The 26565-nt window shown below is 48.5% G+C and overlaps 1 protein-coding gene across 4 annotated transcripts; it reads left to right on the top strand.

Moving 5' to 3' along the window:
- Positions 1-39: 39 nt before the first annotated feature.
- LOC120985012 (alpha-1,3-mannosyl-glycoprotein 2-beta-N-acetylglucosaminyltransferase-like) lies at positions 40-25315 on the top strand. 4 transcript variants are annotated; one of them, XM_040413458.1, is made up of 5 exons: positions 67-147; positions 7259-7364; positions 10245-10317; positions 21728-22600; positions 24304-25315. In XM_040413458.1, exons 4-5 carry the CDS (start codon positions 22007-22009, stop codon positions 25054-25056), a joined length of 1347 nt encoding a protein of 448 aa, XP_040269392.1. In that variant the 5' UTR covers positions 67-147; positions 7259-7364; positions 10245-10317; positions 21728-22006; the 3' UTR covers positions 25057-25315. The 4 variants fall into 4 exon arrangements, with proteins under 4 accessions (XP_040269391.1, XP_040269392.1, XP_040269390.1 ...); XM_040413457.1 differs by lacking the exon at positions 7259-7364 and having other exon boundaries at positions 40-147; XM_040413456.1 differs by lacking the exons at positions 67-147; positions 7259-7364; positions 10245-10317 and adding an exon at positions 16689-16894.
- Positions 25316-26565: the final 1250 nt, after the last annotated feature.

Below are 26565 nucleotides of genomic sequence, written 5' to 3'. Positions count from 1 at the left end.
GCGGCGGTTGCCATAGCGACAGCGTCCTATCAGCTGCTTCCGCCGGATGTGGAAACGACAAGAGGGGGAGGAGGTGGGGGTATAAAGAAGGCAAGAGAGAGGCACACGGGACCTGAGGCAGGGGACGAGACCACGTGTCCCCCCAGGGTAGGTGATGCTGACGTCACTGACGAGCAGTTGACGCCATCCCCGGCTTTGTGGTGCGTTCATCGACGTCATCAGCCCCATCCTGGCTTTCTGTGGGTGAATGGATTCCATGGCTGCTGCTGCTCAGTGTCTCACAGCCAAAAATGTCACCTGTGGGGTGTAGGGTGTGAATGGCTGTGGTCCTGCTTTGGGCGACTACAAGTCCCATACATCATTGTAAAGATTGGGAAATACATATGTTAATCCAGAAGAAGGCACAACAACCCCCATCAGGCATGTGGCAGTTGTCTGAGATACATGTATATCTCTTTTTATTTGTGTCCCTTTTTGTGCTGGTGGTAGGGGGATGTGAGCAGGATCAGTCTCCTTCCCCCTCTGGCAGCTGACAGTATAGTCCCTTCTCCCTGCCATGTACTTCTGAGACAGAGAAGAAAGTGGTTTCTATGGGCTGTGGGCAGTGACTGAGCTCAGCAGGTGGACGTGCACGTTGCTATCCACCTCTGAACACCAGGTGGCGCCATATACTATGGAAGGAAATGCTGGACACGCAGAAATGGCAAATCTTCCGGCTTTTTGTAAGATCTGAGCAATGAATATGAGATTTAGACGAACTTGTGGCGCCTGCTCTGTGCACTGGGAACCGCCATTTGCACCATCCGCGTGGCCGACGTGTGCAGATCCGTAATCCGTCCGCACCGCCAAAAAAATAGAACATGTTTTGCGGCACGGGGAGAGAAACCCCATGGAAGCGCTCTGTAGTGGTTCTGTGCCTCATCTCAGCTCTGGATTGCTGACACATTCGAGGGGATGGGCACAAATGGCCGGCGCGCGCTTATTGTGGACCCGATGTCCAGGCACGGGCCAACAACGGCTGTGCTTCTCTCATCTCACACATTGATGGCATATCCTTGGGAGGTCGGGTAGGGACGTGTCTCCAGCGCGCCTCGTATCGTGGCCACCTCTATGGGACTGACGGAAGTAGCCCGGCCGGCGCTCAGCTATTTGAGCAGTTAATGGGCAGTATGGTCTCCTTCACTTCAGGGGCCCGTTCCTGAGAGGAGTGTGGGCCCCTACACCGATCTGTCACTGCCGGCGTGTCCTAACGATGGGCGATCAGTGTCTCAGAGGAGACGGCCCCTCTAACGGTGAGGGTCTCCATCCTGCTCTTACAGTAAAGAACCCTCGTCTGTGATGATGGTGAAGCTTTCCGTCCACTACATGTAGAGGATTCCCCCTTGTCCTGGGGGTAAATGATCATACTGCCCCCTATGGTAGATCCCACCCCCACCCCTTCCATGACTGGGCAGCTCACAGGGGTCCCGGTGGTAGGACCCCCACACTTCAGACGTCCAGTGCACGTGTAACTCCATATACTTGTGTCCTGCACAAGCTCGGGCTTACCGACTAATCGGGATGCTTAAAGGGGTTCTCCAGGGCTGATCCCCAACCTCCGGCATCCAGCTGTTCTCGAACTACAACTCCCTGAATCCTCCTTTCACTTCTGTGGGAGTTACAATAACAGCCAGGTATGTGTGCATGCTGGGAGTTGTGGTTTCACAGCAGTTGGATCCTGGTGGGGATCAGACCCTCCAGCTTCCTTGTTCCTCCTGCACAGCGCCCCACTTCTGGTTGTGGCTGTGCCTGGTATTGCAGCTCAGCCCCTTCCTCTGACGAGCCGTTACCCTCCTTCAGTCACTACATAATAAAATGTTCTGCAAGTTTCTAATGTACATTGCATATCCATTCCTCACCACTTTCAAGATCTCTGCTTGCTGTCTGAATAGAAAGATCGTTTCCATCTAGAGATCCTGCCCTAGTGATCGCCATGGCAGAGAGTTCATTATAATTTCACCTAGTTTAGCTGCTCCTCTGTGACTTGGCCTTTATCTTCCTGCAGTCTGCGCTTCCCTCTCCTTGCCAAACTGATGAGAGTGCTAGTCCTGACTAGTACGGGTCTGATGGGGGTAGATCCAGCCACGTGCTTTTCTGTACTGGGTCTGGGTGCCATATGGTGGCCTCTCTGAGGTCATCCTGTGCTCGGGGAAATTCCAGACGGCATCGGCGAGTACATACCAGACGGGTCTCGAAAAATGTGCAGCAGATACAGTTATCCGGGCAGCGCTCACCCCGCTGGGATCAAGTAGATGCTTCCTGTTCTGCTCTTAAAGGGATAGTCCAAATAGAGAAAGCTGTGTGAACGGAATCGGCCCTGCCTCCAGCATTTACAGTAGTGGTCGTCGGCCATGCCAGTAATAGTGACCCACAGAGCCCGGTGTCCTGTGCATGGTGCACTTACGCCCACTGCTCTGGTGCACCGGTCGGGCTCTGTCCCTTAGGTCCGGAGCACCCTGCAGAACCTTCCGTGTGTCTCCCTGCACAGACCCCTCTTCTCACATAAATAATGCACCCATAGTCCCTCTACCTCCACCCCCCGGATAGAAATAATGCCGTCACAACGCTGGGAGCGTCGGGTCCCGCGCCTGAGATGAGTTTTGTTTTTTTTTTTTGTTTTTTTTTTTTTTAACGCCTGTTAGAGGGGTGCACTCCTGCCTAAACGGCTGTTTAAAACCTGGCCCATAGATTTCAGTGGGGTCCATCTGGCTGTAAAAAAACAAACAAAAAAAAATAGCACATCTTATTTTTGGGCACCCGCTATTCATTGTCCGTTTCTCACGTATCGGGGTTTTCTGGTTATATTTTTTTCCCCCTATCCTGTTAACTATTAGGTCCTACCGCTGGGACCCCCCACCGATCACTAGAACTGGGGCTCCCGTACCCCCCGACTTGAACAGAGTGGTCGGTTGTGTGAAGTCTGTTACCTTTTTGTATTCTTTCTTGGACCCCACTGTGGACGAGGCTAGAACTACTACTACTACTACTACTCCCTAGCGCATGCGCAATCTACTGAGCCCACCCCATCTGCGCTGGCGCCCGGGAGAGGAACTATTCCTTCCCTGTCAGCCCTGGAAGCTGCGTCCCGTCCGTAGCCCATGCTGGAAACCTGGCAAAAGACGTGATGTTGGCAGATGCAGGGTTTTCAGAAGAGGAGACTCGCGACCCCAAGATCCCGCGACAACCGCTGATGGTCTCCACTCCAGGAATCCGCAAAGCATTGTAAGGTTAAACTGCCCTAGACAGACATTTCTCCACCCGGCCTGTCTGTTGGGGGTTTCGCTCGCTCCCTCTAGACCACTGCCCTGCCCACGTCGGTGTACAGAGGTCTTATTGTGATCCAGAATGAGGGAGCTCTGGATGGGAGCTATACTTGTGTGGCAGAGTTCATGGATGCGTCGGTTGGCACTGTCAGCCCAGTCTTACCAGTCCCGTGCCCCCCCCCACACCCGTACAGCAGTAGGATTTGGCCTCTGAAATCTACAGAGGAGATGCCGTAAAAGCTGCTCCCTGTACTTTCTGCTCTCACTTTGAAGCCGCTTGTTAAATTTTTACGTTCTCCGTATACTCCTCATTCTCCAACTCAAGTCATGTTTATTGACATCTGTGGGGATTCGCTCATGTAGTTGGGATAAGCGGGGGCAGTACAGAGGCAAAGTACAAGTTCGTAACTCAAATGTCCGTGTTTATTCACACATGAGGTCAAACAAAAAAACACTCTTTGTTCACACCGAGTAGAAAGTCCGGCCTCCAGCAGTCTGAATGCAGGCTTCAGGTGGCCTGTTCTCCCAACACACGGGTCTCAGCTTTTCAGCCCAGCACAGGGCTCAGATCACAACACACAGGACGTTCCCTGATGCTGAGCCCAGCTGCCTTTTTAAGGATAGCCAGGTGCTGTCAAAACCCAGCCTGGAACATGGGGAGTAGTCGCCCACCCAGCACTTTGACTACTCCCAATAAGAGCCGTCCCGGATCAGCTATTTACAGCCATACTAAGGGAAAATACTGCCTCTTACTTCACTGAGGCCAGGAACCTCGGTGACACCTACCATCAATGACGACCCCTTGTACCTTCCTACACATCTTAAAGAGCATTTTTACAATTTAAAGTAAATTTTAGTTGCAGTTGTCATCCCAGCGGACGGGTGTGGTGATGTTTCTGGAAGAAGACCTCCATGTTTTCCGAGTCTATCAGAAAACGTCTTGATGTGAAGTTGTGATGTCATATGGTTAACCTCCTAACAACCATCTTGATGTAGTCTTGTTGGGTATTCAACCATACTTCTGCCTTCATCCTGTGAGAAGGGAAGAGACTGTTCTTCTGGGCCCTCAAATGCACCTCAAGCTGGAGAACAGAGAGGTGGTTGTGTTCTAGTAGTCGGGGCAATCCCCCATGACCTGGGCCTCGATGTTATGTAGTTGCCATGTAATATAGGTGATGATCATACTGCACTACATGTCAACAAACAAAGGGGTCCATGTTATGGCCCCTGTAATTTAGGATTGAGACATCACGGTTTATAGCCTCTGGTCTTAGAACTTGTCTAGTCCTTTTTGCCTGGGGAAGTCGTGACCACTACAGGAGACTAGGGTTGTTGCGATACCAAAATTTAGATTAGATTTTGAGACCATAACAAAGTATTGCGATACTCGATACCAATTGATACCACGCAAAAAAAAATAAAACGCCAAAAAAGCAGCGTGTATTCCGCATTTTATGGAACGTCCGGCCCATAATCGAACAGTCTTTATTTTTTTTATTTTTTTTTTGGGGTGGGGGTGGGACTAGGTGACAAAAAATGGCGAATCGCGCTTTTTTTTTTTTTTTTTTTTTTTTTCTCCTACGGCATTCACAGCATAGGAGATATAATTTTTTATATTTTAATAGTTCGCACTTTTGTGGGTGTGGCGATATGTAATATGTTTATTTATTTTATATATTTTGTATGACAAATTGGGAAAGAGGGTGATTTAAATATTATTATTATTATTATAATATATATATATATATATATATATATATATATATATATATATATATATATATATATAACCATTTCTACCTTGGGGTCTAGAACCTGGGATCTTTTCATTCATCCCTTGTCCTATACACCCTAATAGAGCTCTATGAGGGTGAATAGGACCTCACACTCTCCCTGCTGCCCTGTGCATAGTGCACACAGCAGCAGGGAGATTACCATGGAGGGCTTCAGTAGCGTCCTGTCTGCCATGGTAACCGATCGGAGCCCCAGGATTACACTGCTGGGGCTCAGATCAGAAGCTGCCACTGCACCACCAATGAGGAGGAAGGGACCCTGTAGCCACTGCCACCAATGTTTTTAGTACTGGGGGAGGGTGCACTGCACCACCAATGAAGATAAGTAACCTTTTAATACAAATACTGGAGGGGTTAACTGCCGCGGATCGCAGTGCCCTGTCTTAGAGGTCTGGTTCCGGCTATGTGATTCTGCCGCCGGCACCCGCCTCCTGTATTTGTATTAATGGGTGAGTTGTCATCATTGGTGGTGCGGTGGCCACGGCCCCTTCCCTCCTCCGCCCCTCTCTTATTGGCAGCAGTAGCACGGGGGGGTAGAGACTCCTTCTCCCCTGTGCTGCTGAGGAGAACATAGAGCGCGCTGAGAGCAGCGTGCGCCATGTTCTCTGATACTAGGCTGTGCAGTAGGGCAGCCTAGTATCGGTAAATGTCAAATCCCAGTATCGAGTCGATACCGGTACAAAAGTATTGATGATTCGATACCCGCTACAACCCTAAGGGTCCATTCACACGTCCGCAATTTCGTTTCGCATTTTGCTGAACGGAATTGCGGACCCATTCATTTCTATGGGGCAGCATGATGTGCTGCCCGGATACGGAATTGCGGTCCCGCACTTCCGGGTCCGCAATTCCGTTCCCGAAAAAAATAGAACATGTCCTATTCTTGTCCGCAATAGGCATATTCTATGAGTGCTGGCAATGTGCGGTCCGAAAAATGCGGAACACACATTTACCGCTGTCCGTGTTTTGTGGATCTGCAAAACACGTTACGGACGTGTGAATGGACCCTAAAGGAGACATGAAGAATTGCTTGGAGTCCATTCCGATAATTGCTCATCCTTGTAAAACAAGGCCAGCTCATGTCTACCAGTCCAGGAGCCGCCCGTACAGTGCAGGGTGGGGGCTCCCCTCTGTGATGTCATGATGAGACAACCCCGTGAAGTTATATCTTCCTATGCAGGGGTGGAAGACCTGCCTGCAAATTACAACTTTAATCTGTCAACTAGTTTTAACGAGTTTTAGGATTACTTGTTTTCCTCCCACGTAATGTTCTTCAGGAAGTTCTCCTTTGACTGACCAGTATTAATTGGCCACCATGACGGGGTTCCATCTGTCCTGATGGCTTTTTCCATTGTAGATCATGCCCATATGGTAATGCTCTCCATGCGCTGACTGAGCGTCTGGGAAGACATCCAGAAGAATGTGCATCTTGAGGGACATATGGCATCCCATATTGTCCTAAAACACGGTCTACAAATCAGACAACGTTTGAAAGCTTCCTATTCCTAAGGCTGACCGTACACGTTGGGTACCTCAGCCAAACAATCTCGTTCAACCAAAATCCCCTCAAGATAAGTCGCTGCCAGACCCCCTACTCTACCTTGCTCGAGAACAAGGGATTCAGATTCGTATCAGTAGGGGCAGTGCTGCAGTAACCAGCTCCGTCACCTTCAGGAATGGTCAGAGCTGTGGAGTTCCATCTCCGACTTGGTGGGTGTGTGGGGCGTTGGACCCACCAATCAGATATTGATGACCTATCCTGAGGATAGGCAATTGATGCTAAATTACTGGAAAACCCGAATTGCTTCTGGAAGATTTTTGAAGGCTTCTTGGTCTAGATGCCTAACCTTTTATGATGTTTTTTTTTTTTTTTTAGAAAATATGATGGAGTGGTAGCAGCAGAATCTGTATTGGGTCTGCTGACCCCAGATACTGACGGTACCCAGATCTCCGTATACTTTATGCTTGTGGTCGTTGGAGACTCGCCACAGATGTTCCATTCATAGGAGACAATCCATTGGAAAGCTGACCCTAGACATTAGACTTGACCTCGGCTGATTTTGCCAGGACTTGCGAACCCTGGTTTCACATGCGTGGAGGGAAGAAAGGATGGTTGGTTTTTTTTGTTTTCATCTCTGTAAATTTTTTCTTATCTGTACTCAGGAACCCAAACAGGAATTCTCTTTGTACTTCTGATAACCCGACGGTCAAAAAAATAACAGCTGGAAATGTTGAGGAAGCAAAATCCTTGTTGACCCCCATCCCCCGGGTGAGTTTACCGAGATTGTGGTGAAGATTCAGATTTCCTGCCCGTTCCATTCCCCACAGCCATATAGTAAACTGATCTGTAGAAGGAAGAACTACTGAGGTAGTCGCTACTTCTGAAAAGAAAAACTTTCCATAGCAACCATTTACTTTATGGTTTTTCTTTATACCACCAGCACTACCACCCAAAAAAAAATAATTTTTAAATCATGCCAGCTGTTTCAAAAAGCTTTTTTCACCCTATAAGACGCATCTGCCCATAAGACACACCTAGGTTTTAGAGGAGGAACATGAGGGGACAAAAATAAAATGTTTTCACCACACCTTAGCTCAGACTCCCGGTGTTAAACAGACCTCAAATCAGACCTCAAATCAGACCTCTGAACAGACCCCCAATGTGAAGCAGCACCTCTCCTGCTCCAGATGCCAGTGCTCTTCCTGCTGCGCTATGCTGTGACCCGACGCCACACAGCGTGAGGTCAAAGAGCGGCCGAGGAAGACCAGGAAGCAGTGAGTACAAAGCCCGGGGGGCTCTCCGTTCACCGCTTCCCGGTCCTCCTGTAGTAATGAGCGCCTCCATAATGAAAGCATTCGTTAGTATTCGTCTCATAAGATGAGACGCACTGGACAAAAAAGTGCGTCTTATAGGGCGAAGAATATGATCTGCTCATGACTGCACAGATGTGCAGCACATGGTGCTTCAGAGGAGTTGTCACCTACTTGCTGTCGCCCCTGTTGCTAGGCAACAGCCAGACTTTATTGGAATGCACATAGGGAAATATTCATCAGAGAATTAATAATACGAATGGAGAATTGCATTTTTCACCAGTATTTTTATTTTTATTTTTATGGAGAATGATAATTCTTGTGCAGTTTTTTTTTCTTATTTTTTTTCCTTTTAAGGCTACATTCACACGTCCGCAATGTGTTTTGCGGAAACACGGAGTCACGGATCCGCAAAACACGGAAAGCGGCAATGTGCGTTCCGCATTTTGCGGACCGCACATTGCCGACATAATAGAATATGCCTGTTCTTGTCCGCAATTGCGGACAAGAATAGGACATGTTCTATTTTTTTGCGGAAACGGAAGCACGGATGCGGAAGTGCGGACAGCACATTCCGTCCCCATAGAGAATGAATGGGTCCGCACCCTTTCCGCAAAATTGCGGAAAGGATGCGGACACATTTTGCGGACGTGTGAATGGAGCCTTAAGGGTTTGTTCAGATGTTTAACTTTGACCTACCCTGTATCTGTTCGGTGATGACCTACCCTGTATCTGTTCGGTGGGGGGTCCTTCTCCCAGCACTCTCGCCATAAGCTGTTTTTGTAGAGACTGCAGCATTCCCGGTGAGTGCCAGTGACGTCATATTCATCGTTCACATGGCCTGGACTGCAATACTTAGCACAGCCACCATCCACTGGGCGGCGCTGTGCTTGGTAAGCTATGAGAAGGCCGCAGCACTCGCTGGAGCACCGCAGCCTTGTCATACAGCTGATCGACAAGGTCCCCCACCAATCAGATGCTGAGGACAGGTCGGCAATAATAACTTCACCCTATCTTAAGGTCCTTGTCAACAAGCCCCAGTTTCTGCATGCGTGTACTCCAGGCACATCCAGAGCTGCACTTAGAATCTTGCCAACTTCAGTGCATTGCGGGAGCTCAGATCATTATTTCACTGCGACAGCTGAGCTGTTCGTCCACATGTCTGGCTGTCGAGGGCTCCCCCCCCCCCCCCCCCCCCCATATCTTTTGAATGCTGCTTTGGATGTGACTGGAGTATAAAACTCAAAACAACTAAAGATCACTAGTTACTCTGTATTAGAGCACACGACCGATTTGCAAAACACTTCATACCAGCCCATGTGCGTTCCGCAATTTGCGGACCGCACATGGCCGCCACTTTGATAGAAAATTGCGGACAAGAGTAGGACATGCTCTATATTTTTTTGCGGAGCGCAGAATGGAACTACTGATGTGGACAGCGCCGGCCCCGTTCTGTGAAATTGCAGATGCGGACTCCTTCATACGGTTGTGTGAATGAGCTCTAAGGGTCCATTCACACGTCCGCATCTGTTCCGCAAAATTCATTTTCAATGGGGCCGCAAAAGATAGGGACAGCACACAGTGTTCCGTTCCTCGGCCACGCAAAAGAATAGAACATGTCCTATTGTCCTCAGACACTGACAAGAAAAGGCATTTCCATGACAGTGCCAGCGATGTGTGGTCCGCGAAACACTTGCGGACGTGTGAATGGACCCTTATACTGATGAGTAGGGTCTCTCTATACGTTGCTCGTTCGGCAGCAGTCCCCAGCGATACAAGCGGCCGTATCGCTTCTCCCCGGTGATATTTGCATGCGGTTTTGGAAGACAAACCGGATCGGGGTGTATCCAGGTCACTGCGTGATTCTAGGGGAACAATGGAAGGACTGTTCATAGGCCACGACACGGGGCGGCTTCTCGTATGTACTGGACTGTAATGTACGAAACTGGTCGGCTGAGATTTTGAAGATTTACATTTCTTACGCTCTCATGCTCACACTTGGGAATAGAGCACCACACAGTGAGACGTGTGACCGAACCGCTCCGCTCTCCCACAATGCACTGCCGTCTTGTACAGCTTTATTGTGGCTGCAGCTCTGGTTGTGACTAGAGCATTACTCAACATTACTGCTGAATATTTACTGTAGCTTTTAGGTGTCCTGTTGAAAATCGGCGCTTTCCTTTTCCCCTTTTGTGTGTGTGACCTTACTGGCCCCTCCCCCCACGCACATGAGCCAATCGGCTGTCAGTGTTTTTTTGTCTATTTGATGTGATTTTAATTTTTTTTATTTTTTTTATTATTTTTTTGTACTAATTGATTTTGGTTCTTTTTCCTGCAGGCCTCGCTATGACCGTAAGATGAAGGAACGTGGTCGGAGACGCGGGCAAGGAGATGATGGAGCTCTGGGGCAAGTGAGACCGCCGTGTATGATATATATATAAATCTCTGCCCCTCCCTCGGGCCCCGTACTCATTATCCCTCATTGTACAATGGTCCCTGTGACCTGGCCTGTGCGCTTGGCCTCCTTGAGGTGGACGTGCCCTGTAGATGGCGGAATGCTCACACGGCTGGTACTCCTGACCCCGCAGGGGCTGAGCCCGCGTGTGTTCTCAGTAGGGCGGCAGGAACAGGAGTGGTCCCGCCAAAATCCTTAGATTCACCCGACCTTTCAGCAGGAGCATTCACACGACCGTAAGGGTTTTGCGGTCTGCAAACTACGGATGCCGGCTGTGTTTGCAGATGCGCATGGCCAGCGCTATATAGAGAATGCCTATTCCTGTCCGCAACCGCGAACAAGAATAGGACATGCTCCATATTTTTTGCGGGGCCATGTAACAACGGATGCGGACAGCAGGCGCTGTGTGCTGTCCGGATCTTTTGTGGCCCTGTTGAAATGAATGGGGTCCCCACCCCTAAAATTGCGGAACGGATGCGCATCCATTTATACGGTCGTGTGAATGCGCCCTTATGCACAAGCCCATAAAATGGAAGCTGCGTTTACGGCACATTGCTGAGGACAAGTCGCGCGCTGACTCAATCAGTAACCAGGATGGACTTTAATACTTCACCTTTGGATGAGGCCAGACATGTCCGATGCGGAGGCGGCTCATCATCTGCACATGATGGGAGTAGTTGCTGCAGGGGAAGCCGCTCCTTTGTCTCCAGGAGTCTCGGGGCGGCTCTGCTCAGGTTCCAGACAGGGCCCGATTGCCGACCACTCAGCCGTCATGGTGGGGCTATAACCCAGCGTAAAGCGGCGGCGCCGCCATGTTGTCTCCTCTTAAAGGGGGTTTCTACTCATTCATTCTGATGTCAGTAAGGCCTCATTCACACATCCGTGAAGAATCCGTGTTTGGTCCATGTGTTCGTTTCTTGCCCTCGACGGACGCTGCTCAGAGAACAGCTCTTCTTAAACATGGATGACGTCCGTGTTTTTCATGGACCCATAGACTCGGGGGCGAGCTGGGAACTTAAAGTGGCCTCATGTTGTGGATGGTCCCAAACTGACAGAAGGAGGGACAACAGAAGTAGATGGGGCCAGCAATACTATAGTGCAGAACCAAATACCACAGTGCAGCACAATATACCGCCCCAGCAGAACCAGATACCACAGTGCGGCACAATATACCGCCCCAGCAGAACCAGATACCACAGTGCGGCACAATATACCGCCCCAGCAGAACCAAATACCACAGTGCGGCACAATATACTGCCCCAGCAGAACCAAATACCACAGTGCGGCACAATATACTGCCCCAGCAGAACCAGATACCACAGTGCGGCACAATATACTGCCCCAGCAGAACCAAATACCACAGTGCGGCACAATATACTGCCCCAGCAGAACCAAATGCCACAGTGCAGCACAATATACTGCCCCAGCAGAACCAAATGCCACAGTGCAGCACAATATACTGCCACAGCAGAACCAGATACCACAGTGCGGCACAATATACCGCCCCAGCAGAACCAAATACCACAGTGCGGCACAATATACTGCCCCAGCAGAACCAAATACCACAGTGCGGCACAATATACTGCCCCAGCAGAACCAAACACCACAGTGCGGCACAATATACCGCCCCAGCAGAACCAAACACCACAGTGCGGCACAATATACTGCCCCAGCAGAACCAAACACCACAGTGCGGCACAATATACTGCCCCAGCAGAACCAAACACCACAGTGCGGCACAATATACTGCCCCAGCAGAACCAAACACCACAGTGCGGCACAATATACTGCCACAGCAGAACCAAACACCACAGTGCGGCACAATATACTGCCCCAGCAGAACCAAATACCACAGTGCAGCACAATATACTGCCCCAGCAGAACCAAACACCACAGTGCGGCACAATATACCGCCCCAGCAGAACCAAATACCACAGTGCGGCACAATATACTGCCGCCCCGCCACAGTGTGACACTGTATCATGGTTCTGAGGATGTGATACAGTTAAGTTCAGGAGGGACCTGCACCAATGGCCAGGTGCATAAGTACTTGATTTAGGGTCCATTCACATGTCCGTGTGTGTTTTGCGGACCGCACCTCGCCGGCATTCTCATAGAAATGGTCGGAGATCTGCAATTCCGGATCCGGGCAGCACATCGTGCTGCCCCATAGAAATGAATGGGTCCGCAATTCTGTTCCGCAAAATGCGGAACGTAATTGCGGACGTGTGAATGGAGCCTAATGCTGAGAGCATGAGATCTTTAAAGGGGTCCTCTCCCTTCAGCAAATGTCACTTATCATGTAGAGGAAGTTAATACAAGGCACTTCCTAATGTATTGTGATTGTCCATATTGTCTCCTTCGCTGCCTGGATTCATTTTTCCATCAGATTATACACTGCTCGTTTCCATGGTTTCTGTAATCCATCAGCGTGGTCGTGCTTGAACACTGTAAAAAAACAAAGCACCAGCCTATGTGCGCTGCCGCAGTCTCTGCCACTTCCTAAAGTGTGCAAGCACGTCCACCACTGATGGATTGCAAGGTGGTCGTAACCATGGAAACGAGCAGTGTATAATGTGATGGGGAAAATGAATCCAGGCAGCAAAGGAGGCAATATGGACAATCACTATACATTAGTAAGTGCCTTGTATTAACTGTCTCTACATGATAGATACTATTTGCTGAGGGGAGACGACCCCTTTAAGTACCTGACTGGCAGCCAAGAGGAAGGCTTGGACGTTCCTCTGGACATCGGTCCACTGGGAGATTTCCCTGTAGGGTCTATGGCCAGTCCGGCCGTGCACAGACTGCAATGGACACGGACAAATGGGGCATGCTTCCATCCGAATATGCTTCTTTCCATAATGGCAGTGCTCATTAGTATTCGCCCCATAAGCTGCTGTGACATTTCCCCCCCACTTTGGGGGGGGTTGTATTGGGGGGAGGAGTGTGTCCTTATAAGGGTGAAAAATACGGTACATGTCCTTGCCCTTTAAATACAGATTTTATTTTTTAATTTTTTCTACTACAAGATGCATTGCTTTCTTTGGGAGTGATTAGGCTTTTCTTGCTGGTTCATGAAGATAATGCCAGAACCACAGTGAAAACTGACACTTGAGAAGGAGTGGGGGAGGAGGGATTCGCATACAGTTGCTATGAAATCTACATTGTCCCCTCCCCCATCTTTGAAGCTCTGAAGGTGCATCACTCCGTGTCTGTACAGTGTCATTATTATTAGTGCAGTTACTGAACTGGTTCTGGGCAGTGGTCAGACTAGAAATACTGGCTCCAGTGCGTTGCCAGAGCATTGACAGGCCGGCTTCCCCGCTCTGCACAGCCGTCAGGGAGTTACTGCTTGTTCGGACGGGAGGTTTAGGGCACACAGTTTGGTGACAATTGTGCCTTCAATGTCCCATACAGTAATATAAATGCAAAGGCGGAGAAGGTACTAATAATATTAAAAGTAGTTGTTACATTGATGTGCTCAAACCCCCGCTGCTCCGGCCCTGCCAGCACGTGCCTGCTGCAGCCAGTCACTGGTCTCAGGGAAATACAACACAAAACTGCTGAGGCCACTGATTGGCTGCAGCGGTCACATTTGCAGCGTACTCTTGAGTCATGTAAACAAAGCCCGGCTGGGGGGGGGGGGGATCACAGCGGCGGGTACTGGAGCAGAGGGGTTATTGTTTTAACACTTTCCTAGCCTTTGACCTTGTTAGGCCTCTTTAACAAGAGCGTGACGGATCGACTCCGGGTGCCTTCAGTGAAACTCGCACCATTTTGCAAGCAAGTTCAGTCAGTTTTGTCTGCGATTGCGTTCAGTTGTTCAGTTTTTTTCCGTGCCGGTGCAATGCGTTTTTCCACGCGCGTGATAAAAAAACTGAAGGTTTACAAACAACATCTCCTAGCAACCATCCGTGAAAAACGTATCGCACCCGCACTTGTTTCTAGATGCAGTGTGTTTTTTACTGAAGCTCCAGTCACTTCTATGGGGCCAGGGCTGCGTGAAAAACGCAGAATATAGAACAGGCTGCGATTTTTCACGCAACGCAGAACTGATGCGTGAAAAAAACAACACTCATGTACACAGACCCATTGAAATGAATGGGTCAGGATTCAGTGCGGGTGCTATGCGTTCACGTCAGGCATTGCACCCGCGCGGAAAACTCGCTCGTGTGAAAGGGGCTTTAGGCTACAGTGACGTGGGAGCTGTGGTGGGATGTATGACTGGACAGTGACAAACATCGAAGGTATCCATTACAGAGGGATGTTGGGAAATCCTCCTGACATGCGGTATCTCAGGCATATGCTACAAGCGTGGGGGTTCTGGCGGTATCCGTATTGGAGGTGGTGGTACTGGCGGTATCCCTATTGGAGGTGCTGGCACTGGCGGTATCCGTATTGGAGGTGGTGGTACTGGCGGTATCCCTATTGGAGGTGGTGGCACTGGTGGTATCCGTATTGGAGGTGGTGGTACTGGCGGTATCCGTATTGGAGGTGGTGGTACTGGCGGTATCCGTATTGGAGGTGGTGGCACTGGCGGTATCCGTATTGGAGGTGCTGGCACTGGCGGTATCCGTATTGGAGGTGCTGGCACTGGCGGTATCCGTATTGGAGGTGGTGGTACTGGCGGTATCCCTATTGGAGGTGGTGGCACTGGTGGTATCCGTATTGGAGGTGGTGGTACTGGCGGTATCCGTATTGGAGGTGGTGGTACTGGCGGTATCCGTATTGGAGGTGGTGGTACTGGCGGTATCCGTATTGGAGGTGCTGGCACTGGCGGTATCCGTATTGGAGGTGGTGGTACTGGCGGTATCCCTATTGGAGGTGGTGGCACTGGTGGTATCCGTATTGGAGGTGGTGGTACTGGCGGTATCCGTATTGGAGGTGGTGGTACTGGCGGTATCCGTATTGGAGGTGGTGGTACTGGCGGTATCCGTATTGGAGGTGCTGGCACTGGCGGTATCCGTATTGGAGGTGCTGGCACTGGCGGTATCCGTATTGGAGGTGCTGGCACTGGCGGTATCCGTATTGGAGGTGCTGGCACTGGCGGTATCCGTATTGGAGGTGCTGGCACTGGCGGTACGCGATTCTCCATAGTATTGGAGGGCACTCTCTCCACTTACCCAGTCTAAGGCTTGTTCACATCTCGGAGGCGGTTTCCATCCTAAATGAAAAGTATGATGCATTGTGGGGTCAGTGTGGACATGGACTCGTTCATGGACTCCATTAACTTACTATCGGGTCCTTCAGGCCCTTCAGAGGGGTTTGTTGTGGTGTAAAATTGACGGAGCGGGACCTGATTGACCCCATTATAAGCAGGTAGGATTTGTTGCTCATTTGTCATGCGACGGATCCGGTTCTGCGCTGCGGTTTCCGTTCATGTCTGTAGCTACGACGCAGATGTGAACAGGGTCTAAATCGGAAGTAGAGATTCGTCCGAATTTGGGTTTGTTAAAATCCAAACTTTTTAGGAAATTTGGGACAAATTCAGAACCAGTAGAATCGACTCACTCATCTTTAATCAGAAGTAATGTAAAAAAATCCTAAAAATGTCAGCACGGGGGACTTTGTCAGTCACACGTGGCCCTGTACTTTGTCAGTCACACGTGGCCCTGTACTTTGTCAGTCACACGTGGCCCTGTACTTTCAGTAACGTTTCTATCGAGTCTGTCTCGCTTCCTGCCCAGCAGCAAGGAGACAGAAGGCGCTAAGCGAGCATTTCTCTCCCCTTGTTCTAGAGATCGCTGGGGGTCTCCGTGCTCAGACCCCCACCGATTTAAAACTTTTAATGTCCCTAAGGCCTATGAAAAGTTTACTGAAAGTACAGAGCCACTTTAAAGGGACACTGACCCTGAAGCCTCTCTGATCATCAAGGCAATGAAGGCTGATATCAGCCGCTCTGCTTATAGCTGGGGTCGGCACTGCAGCTACCGTGAAACTACAACTCCCAGCATGCAAATAGAGCATGCTGGGAGTTATAGTTTTAGTGGCCCCTTAATTGGCCATTTTTAAAGTGTCGCTTCAGGCAGGACTAATGGTAGGGCAGAAAGGGGGGGAAGTACATGGGTTATTCCCTAAATCTGGGAGTAGTGAGGTAGCGGGGGCTGGACAGAGTGCAGAGCATTAAGGGTGAATTGTAGCGGTAATGCAAGTGCTCAGATGTAACCGGGTCAGCTCTGCTATGTTCCGCACACCCTCCTATGACCGGGTTTGAATAGTTTTGTTTTGCATGTGACTCAGCTTGTGCGTGTCTGTCTTGGAGTGGATAATGAGAGAACCCGCCTTCCTAGGGCTGTCTCTTTCATGTGGGACCGTGCCTGTAATCTAATGCTTTTTCAGCTGACTTCCTGAAGCAAGCAGGAAGAAGCCATGCAGTCTGTGTGAGAGAGAGAGCGAGAGAGAGGGGCAGCTGTACAGGGGAAGGGGGACCTTGTCAGCGATAGGAAAGGACGAAGGCGAGACGCTCGAACCAGAGGAGAAAAAGTTTGGAAAGTTGTAAAAGAAGTTCCCGAGCAGAGCGAGATCGACAGGTCGGATTATATTGTGTTCTCTCTTAACTGCCCTTTACCGGCTGTCTCTCTCCCTCTCTTTCTTTTTTTTTTCTCTCTCATTACTTTTTTTTTTCTTCGAGGATCTGTCTCTTATTTAGGCGCCTTGAACATTTACGTTTCCTCTTAGATTTGCCTTTGCTTTCTCACTGCCACCATCTGTATAGCAATCATGTCATAAATGGTGACCTGTAAGTACCAACATGCCCGCCAGAGGCTTCAGTCTGTCAGAAGTGCTGAGATTTTTTGTGTATACGAGGGGTTAAATCTGATCATACAAGTGATCTGACCAAGCGTATGTCGTTCTTATGGACGTACCCACCTTATCCCACGGGGGTGAAATATTTGTTAAAAATTTTTTCTGGTTAAGTCCAGTTATTTTTTATTTTTTTGGGGGCGGGGGGTAGAAAGTAAGAAAAATCTTTGCGTTGAGGGCAACAGTTTAGGATTTCAGACTTTTTTTTTTTTTTTAATGGGTTAGCTCCAATCTGGCCACAGACTTTAGATGGAATCTGCCACCAGATAGTTGCCCGTTGCTGGCACCGCGGAGAGTTTAAGAGAGTTGCCCTGGGATAAGAAAGAAAGAAAGAAAGAAGGGGTCAACTCCTCCAGAAAGTTTGCAGTTCGTCCTCCTTCGTTTGAATATTTCAATACCAGAAATGGTCCTTGTGGAAGAGAGCGCTGCTTTCAGGAGGAAGAGAAACAGACGCTTCATCACTAATCCTGAACTAGGGTTGTTTCGATACCATAAAGTATTGCGATATTCGATACCACGCGAAAAAAATGCCCAAAAAAGCCGTGTGCGTTCCGCATTTTATGGAACGTCCGGCCCATAATCGAACAGTCCTATCCTATTTTTGAGGGGGACAAGGGGCGGGGGGAGGGCGCACTGCAACACCAATGTTTTTAATACTGTGGAGGGGGGGGCTGCGGCACCAATGATAATTAAAGTTTAAAAATACAAATACAGCCGGCAGCAGAATCACATTGACGGCACCCTGCCTCTGACAGGGCACTGCGACCAGCGGTAATTAACCCCTCAGGTGCTGCACCTGAGGGGTTAACTGCCACTGGTCGCAGCGCCCTGTCAGAGGCAGGGTGGCGGCATTTGTAATGTATTAAACGTTAGTTATCATTGGTGGCCACAGCCCCGCCCCTCTGCGCTCTCATTGGAGGCAGCACAGGGGGGAGGGATAGAGACTGCTTCCTTCTCCCCGGTGCTGCTGAGAGCAGCGCGCTCCATATTCTCTGATGCAGCCTAGAATAGATAAAAGAGAAATCCCAGTATCGTATCGATACCGGGCTAAAAGTATCGAAAGTTCGATACCCGAATTAACCCTATCCTGAATAGCCCCTTTAAGTATAGTTAGGGTCCCCCTCGATGAGTGGCTTGCTTAGGCAGCACACTAGTTCAGTGGACCGACATGTCACACTCTGTTTTCTGCAGTGATAATTTCCCGCAATCCGGACTTGTCCAAACACGTTTGCCCCGTGCGAGTGGCAAAAAACGGGATCAGTTCCCGACATGGGACTGTGCCGTCGCATGACCGAATCGGATCACGTTTATGTTGGGATTCGCAATGTCCACTGGAGATTTAGTGTATGTCGGGAGGATTTCCCAGTGTATACATCTGGCACCACTGTATAGGCATGCGGTAGCACCCATCACACATAGGCTCCTGCGTGTCATACGTTTTTGTACTGTGTAGACTGCCCTATTCTATACAAGTGAAGACAGAATGTTAGAAATCTTTTTTTCTAATTTATTGAAAAGAAAAAACTAAAATCTTGCATTGACCAAAGTATTCAGACCCCTTACTCATCAGGACTTAGGCCTAGTGATTACAGCCTCCAGTCTTCTTGGGGATGATGCCACAAGGGTTGCAGACCTGGATTTGGGGATTTTCTGCCATTCTTCTCTGCAGAGCAGTTTGTATGGGGGGCCATTTGTGGACAGCCAGAGTGACCATTGGGTTCTTGCTCACCTCTTACCAAGGACCCCTTACCAAGTTGTTCCAAACTTCTTCCATTCAAAAATTATGGAGGCCACTGTGCTCCTGGGAACTTTCAGTGCAGCAGACATTTTTCGTCCCCTTCTCCAGATCTGTGCCTCCACGCAATCCTGTCTCTGAGCTCTACAGGCAGTTCTTTCCTTCCCATGGCTTGGTTTTTCCTCTGATATGCATTGTCACCTGTGAGACCTTTTTATATAGACAGGGCTGTGTCTCTCCAAATCATGTTCAATCACCTGAATTTACCACAGGTGGCTCCAATCAAGGTGTAGAAACATCTCAAAGTTGATCAAGACAAATTGGAGGCCCCCGAAGCTAAATTTCAAGTATCATAGCAAAGGGTTTGAATACTAATGTCCATGAGAAAATTTAGTTGTTCCTTTTTTAATAAATTTGCAAAAATTACTAAAATTCTGTTTTAGGGCTCATGCACACGACCGTATGTCCTCCGAGACATATGGTCCGTGAGTGGGCCATATGTCCCGGAGCGGCATACATCGTGCGCACAGCATCATAGGTTACTATGATGCTGTGCGCATCGGGCCGCCCCCGGGGCTATTGTCCCACACTCATAATATCATATAAGTGCGTACGATGTATGCCGCTCCGGGACATATGGCGCGCTCATGGACAGTATGTCTCGGAGGGCATACGGTCGTGTGCATAAGCCCTTAGCTTCATTATTATGGGGTATTTAGTGCAGATTGATGGGTGATTGTGATTTTAGCACAAGTCCGCAACATAACAAAATGTGACCGGGTCTAAAGACTTTCCAAATGATTTGTATGAAAACTTTTGACATGTGGCGTACAGCAAACCAACAGTGTTAAAGGCTAATATAGAGGGTTTGTAGAAGTAAGGATGTTCAAATTGTCCTGCCGAAATTGGTGCAGTTGGCCAACATCTAATGTATGTGGCCATGTAAAGCAGTTGTCCGTTCTTGGTGGTTTTCCTTCGACTTTGCTTGCTTTTTGTTTTATATGAAAGATCTCAAAGTCAGGAATATGAATACAACCTCCATACCCCTCCCTGTATGGTTTGGTTGTAATGGGATACGCTGAGGGTTGTAACTTCCTAGCACTTGTGGAGAGAACTGATTACCTCAAGTAATTGACATGATAACCTTCTCTCCGTGACGATCTAGTAGAGCGCAGGTTCCTGATTTTTCCGCTGCCGTTTTACTCTTCTTTAATCTGGTTAATTGGCTATTTAAAACATTTTAATCCGGTATTAGAACAGGCAGGCATTAATCTGAGATGCGAAGGGGGGAGAGTAGGGTCAGGAAATGGGTGAGGCGGAGGGATAGTCCCTAAAGTCAACAATGTCAGGAAGCTGGCAGGTGGCGAGATACAGATGTAGCTGGTGATATGCTATAGTCCGCCTGCAGAGCTCACCACGTGGCATTTCTTCATGACTGAAGGTAGAAAAACCTCTGTACTTGGGTGGTCTATTTTATTACAGGAACATTTACAGTCACCTACTTGGATCCAGCCATTGTTGTGGTTTTCATTTTCTTTGGATTTTAGCCATCCATTAAGAACCTCGGCGGTGAGGTACATTATGCCGCATTTATTTTGCCAGTTTTTATATAGTGAATTTTCAAAATTTAGACTATTTCCCAGACAGCTCATGCAGCTTGACAGATGTTGGAAACCACCACAGCGGGGTGGTTGTGTGTTGCAACCAAAATTTCTCTTTAGCCCTAGCCTGAAGGCCCTTTACATGGTTCGATTCTTGGCCAGACGATCGCTAACAAGTGTTCGTAGGAATGCTCGTTAGTGATTATTGGGCGGTCTGATGGTGTTGCCACTTACCCAATGAACGAGCGAAACACTCATTCATCGGGTAATTGCATCCTTCATGCAGTCACAAAAACTGTCATTTGCAGGCAGCAGATTGTGCTGTGTAAAAAGCATCTGCTGCCGGCACACAATGAGTCTGTATGGTGACGAGCGATGGCATTAGCGACTGCTCCTCCCCATACTGTGGAGGAGATGGTTGCATGTAAATGTAGCTCTGTCCTCCACTGGCTAGCAGGTGCATTCCTTCCCGACAATTGCCTGCAAAATCGGCCCGTGTAAAATTGTGCTGTTTGGTGGAGAGTTGAGTGGGCGCTCGATCTCCAATTTCCATTTTCAACTGAAAATCTTCTTGTGCCGTGACCTCGCCATGTGCGTATGTCATTAGATGTAGTGCAGAAGCTTTTCTTGGAGCTTCCTCCTCCCTCCTGGCAGCTCCTTGGTCAATGTTTGCATCATTTCCACAAAACCCTCATTAAGAATATCTATGATTTACATGTGAGAAGATCAGAAACCCCGGGGTTGTTGACTCCACATACCTGCCAATTACTGCAGCCGCATTACTCAATTCCATGTTCTGTTCGTTTCGGGACTGTGACCGCCAGATAACGTTAGAAAGATGTGACGGCAAATTGTAAATTTACATGCTAGTGTCTCATGGCCTTGGTAGGCTGGGACCATCAAAAGTCCGTGGATTAGGCACCCTTTAGTCTACGAGAAATGTTTAGGTCTTAGAGACATAAAGCAGAAAATGCTTCGTGCCTCAGTCAAAGCCCAGCTTACTCGTTAAATTACTGCTCTACACTTTTGCTTGGCTGATTTGTAAATGTCTTACTCACCTTGACATTCTGCAGTTAGTTTTGGCCAGCAATCAACATTTATGGCCATTGTAATGCTGCCTTCATGCTCCATACTTACTAGAGTGACATGTCTTCCTTGTAAACTTGTCGTCTGACTTGTAACCTGTAGAACTTCTGTCCTGACATCTTCACGTTTTCCTGCAGGCTGGTGGAAGAGTGGTTCCCATTTCTGAAGGCGATTCATCTACTTTTGCACCTATGATTATGTCCTCTGTGTTATGTTTGGGAAGACCCCTTTGTTAATCCGCTGTCTTCAGTGTTATTCACCTATAGACTGTTCGACCATCGTGCTCGGCTGTGTAGACCCAACAGGCCATGAACTAAGGGTAGTGGAAACATCAGATCTTCATCCTTCTGTGCTTTGAGCACTGCTGGTCCATCGCTTCAAGAGCTAACCCACACCTCTCGGGACCCCCCAGGGGAATGCCGCGCAAGGTTAGCGTGGCGGCCTGGGGGGCGGCCCTATTTATCTCATGGAATGCCATTCTTCTACTCTACCTCATGAACCGCCCAAAGGCTCCCGACGCATCCGACCTTACAGCACATGTAATCCGACTGGCTGAAGAAGCAGAAGCTGAGTTAGAGAAACAGAAGGGACTTCTCCAACAGATCCACCACTATAGCGGACTGCTTAACCGGCGTCCTGCTCCGCAAAATGCTGCTCATGGACCTGAGCTGCCGCAGCGGCTCTCCAATGCCTCTTTTCCATCTCCAACGCCTGTAGCCTCTGACTCGCAGTCAACCATCATTCCAGTTCTTGTCGTAGCATGTGACCGACCCTCAGTCAGGAAGTGCCTGGACTCCCTGCTCAAGTACCGGCCCTCAGCCGAGCAGTTTCCCATCATTGTAAGCCAGGACTGTGGCCATGCTGAAACTGCAAGAGTTATTGACTCCTATGGGGATGCTGTCACTCACATCAGTCAACCTGACCTCTCCGAGGTGCCAGCTCCCCCAGAACATAGGAAGTTTCAGGGCTATTATAAAATCTCCAGGCACTATCGATGGGCACTCAACCAGGTGAGTCCAGATGTTGGATATGTAACTCGTTAAATTACTGAGCTTTTTCTTTCCAGGCCTTACCTTCCGTAAAGAGAACGCCTTCTCTACCAGTGTACAGTGATGGGGATGTGCGAGCCCATAGCTTCCGTGCACTGGAATATTTGGAAGGAAATATGTCAATCGGAGCTTCATTCACCATTCTGCTGATTGCTATAAACGTATTGACAGACTCCACTATGACAATTTAGCTGAACCTCCGTAATCCTACATCTGTTTGCTGTATAATGGCAACCATTCCCGTAATGCAAATTACACGTACCACAGCATGATACTCATTTTTGCAGTGAATAGTTCTGAAACTTGAAGAATTGTGAGTGCAGCTCTGAAGTATAATACAGATTATGACGTATTAGTAACATATCTCATGTACACAATGTATTATGACACTTAAGTGGAAATATTTTTTTAATCTTCACTGCAGTCAGCTGTACCTGTGGTCAAATCCATGCTCCCCTGCTCGGTTCTAGCTCACTGGTCCTCCAGGCCCCATCTGCCAACTTCCGCACCAATGACTGACCTCACCGGTGGCATGTCGCTGCAGGGTCATATGCTGTGTCCGCTGAGGCCAGACATTGGCTGTAGTGCACGTGACTCCATATGTGCAAAAACTGACGGACAAGGACTGGAAGACCAGTGAAGACAGCCCCGGAGCCGGAACACGAGAGTCTGGACATCCCCTTTTAAGAAAAAACAATTCTGTGTTCTTGGAGTTTTTTTTTTTTTTTTTTTTAAACCAAAAGCTCTGTGTATTTATTTCCTTTTTAACTCATTTGTGCATTGATATAATTACATTCCGTGGATCTTTCACCAGTGAAGTGACCAATTCTCTCTCGTCCAAACTTTTACTATGGTGTATGGAGTTTTTAGCAATTTTTTTCTTTAATATGGGAGACTGTGGGTGACATATTCCTCTGTTTGGCTACACAGTTGCATATGTCTATAGCAGGGGTGCACAGCCTGGTGGCCACATGTGGCCCTTGATACGATTCTGTGCCGCCCCCAACCACATGTATGTCTGTCTTGTAGCTGCTCACATACATTTTTAATGTATTCTCCCATTAGATGGAAATCCTGGAACTGTACCTAGACATTATAAGGGTCCATTCACACGTCCATGTGTGTTTTGCGGATCCGCAAAACGCGGACATCGGCAATGTGCGTTCCGCATTTTGCGGACCGCACATCGCCGGCACTTAATAGAAAATGCCTATTCTTGTCCGCAATTGCGGACAAGAATAGGACATGTTCTATTTTTTTCGGGAACGAAATTGTGGACCGGGCAGTGCGGATCCACAATTCCGGATCCGGCAGCACATCGTGCTGCCCCATAGAAATGAATGTTGGTCACGAAAATTGCGGAACGAACTTCCTGACGTGTGAATGGACCCTAATAGTATATACCGCATGTTCAATATGCCATAAATACAATATTTCAGTTAATACCGCTTTAAATTTTATTTTCGGCCCTTGTCATTGGTTCAGTCTGACAATGTGGCCCCCAAACAGAAAACGATGTGCCCCTTGGTCTGAGGTGTTCCTCTGGAATCTTCCCGACATATATCGCCAATGTACATTTAAAAAATGGTGTGAATTGACCCTTTGGTCTAACTCCTCTAAAAAGTGAACCGTGTGTAACCACATACCTTTCTTTTCTTTTTCAGGTCTTCAGGGTCATGGGTTACAAGTCTGCCATTGTAGTAGAAGATGATCTGGAAGTGGCTCCAGACTTCTATGAATATTTCCTAAGTACACATTACCTTCTCCGTAGAGATCCCACCCTGTGGTGCGTCTCCGCCTGGAATGACAATGGGAAGGAGGCGCTGGTGGAAACCAAGGGTAGCTCCATCCTTCACCGTTCTGACTTTTTCCCAGGCCTGGGGTGGTTGCTACTTCGGGAGTTATGGGAAGAACTTGAGCCTAAGTGGCCGGCAGCCTTCTGGGATGACTGGGTCAGGCGACCTGAGCAGAGACTTGGTAGGGTATGTGTGAGACCAGAGCTGCCTCGCACTAGAACATTTGGAAGGAAAGGTGTCAGCCAGGGTCAGTTTTTTGACCAACATCTGAGATTCATCAAACTGAACCAGGACCCTGTGGCCTTTACAAAAATAGACCTTTCATACCTTTTAAAAGAAAGTTATGACCCCTGGTTTGTGGAGCAAGTTTATGGGGCACCTAAAGTTCGGGCAGAAGATGTTCTTCGTGGGAATGTGCCTGGCGGGAGGACGGCAAGGGTGGAATATACAACTAGAGACACTTTCAAGGCCATGGCTAGGGTCTTTGGTGTAATGGATGACCTGAAGTCAGGGGTGGCCCGTGTAGCTTACATGGGAGTTGTATCTTTTACTCATAGGGGTAGAAGGGTGTTTTTGGCACCTCCTCAAAACTGGGGAGGGTATGATCCATCATGGACATAAAGTCTTGTTTCTCCACGTTTAGGGAGACACGTGACTATCAGGAAAAACAAAAGCGTGACTGAATAAAAGTTTATTTTTCTCTGAGAGATTCAGAGGGTCCAATATGTTTAGGTGCTACTTACTATGAGATGTATGCACCACTAGGGCTCATGCACACAACCGTAAACGGATCCGCAAAAAATATGAATGACGTCCGTGTGCATTCCATATTTTGCGAAACGGAACAGCTGGCCTCTAATAGAACAGTCCTGTCCTATTATTGTCCGCATTACGGAAATGCGAAAACGGAATGCATACGGAGTAACTTCAGATTTTTTTGCGGACCCATTAAAGTCCGCAAAAAAAACACTGAACGGACACGGAAAGAAAATACGTTCGTGTGCGTGAGCCCTTAAGAAGCTCTTGGGTTGTGGAAGATGTGGTATACATGACGCCATATAAGCGAGCTTCTGGAATAGCGGTGCAGAAAATATATGAAGGAATTCACAAACCACTTTGAACTGTCATAAAGATGACCAGCAGTTTGGGGACCTCGGGAACACTGGTGACACAAATCTACACCTACGCACTCAGGAAGGGATAATCTCCGCCAACCACGGTTCCTGGCATCGAGGAGGAGCTTGTGTTCTCTAGGCTCCTTCCGTTTTATTAATTCACCTCAATAAAGTGACCTTTGTAGCCAAAATGAGTCCTAGAGGCAAACTGCGACATGGATGCCTTTGCACATATACAGTGTGTGTATATGATTGTGTTTTTTTTTTTTGCATATAAAAATTTTGAATGTACAAATTCAAGTGTTCTAACCCGTATTTTTGTATTATTTGCCTTGTATTCTGATGTTGTGTAGGGCAAGCTGCTGTCTCTCAAACCCTCGCCAGCATCCGATCGGCCTCAGAAGGTTGAATGAAATGGTGTCAAATGAATTTTCTAGGCTCCTGAGATTGACAACCTATCCTTAGGTCTTCAATATTCCATCAGTGGGGGGCCTGACACCTCACACCCCACTTTTTCCTGCAACCTCCGGCATAGGAACTAGCACTTTGGACGTAGCCGGAAGCACGTCTCCATTCAAAGTGCTAGTTTTGGCGCTGTTGGCTGCAGGAAACCGATGCTCAGTGGGCATGTGGGGTGTTAGACCTCTACTGATCAGATAATGATGACCTATCCTGAGAATGGGTCATCAATATCAGGAGCCTGGAAAACCCCCTTAAAGGGGTTGTCCAGGATTGGGAACATTGCTACAAGTGAACACCAAGCACATAAATATCACATACATTCCTGTCCTACCTGTGCCAGACCTTTCTAATGCCCCGTTTTCATGTCATAAATCCTCTGCCGGAAGTGCCGCTTTTCAAAGATTCAGTGACGTACCGGGTCCCTTACTGCAGAGCGAAGCCTCTGCTTCCGCTTCCCAGGGAGCCCGGTGACGTCACCGTCAGCCTCAGTGCGCTCAGTGATTATGCAGAGCGCACTGAGGGGCGGAAACTAGGTGGCAACACATGACGCTAA

Source organism: Bufo bufo, unplaced genomic scaffold, assembly GCF_905171765.1.
Source record: "Bufo bufo unplaced genomic scaffold, aBufBuf1.1, whole genome shotgun sequence".
In the NCBI taxonomy this organism is placed as follows: domain Eukaryota; kingdom Metazoa; phylum Chordata; class Amphibia; order Anura; family Bufonidae; genus Bufo; species Bufo bufo.
The sequence above is the reverse complement of the archived record's forward strand: the minus strand, read 5'-3'. Positions and strand labels throughout refer to the sequence as shown.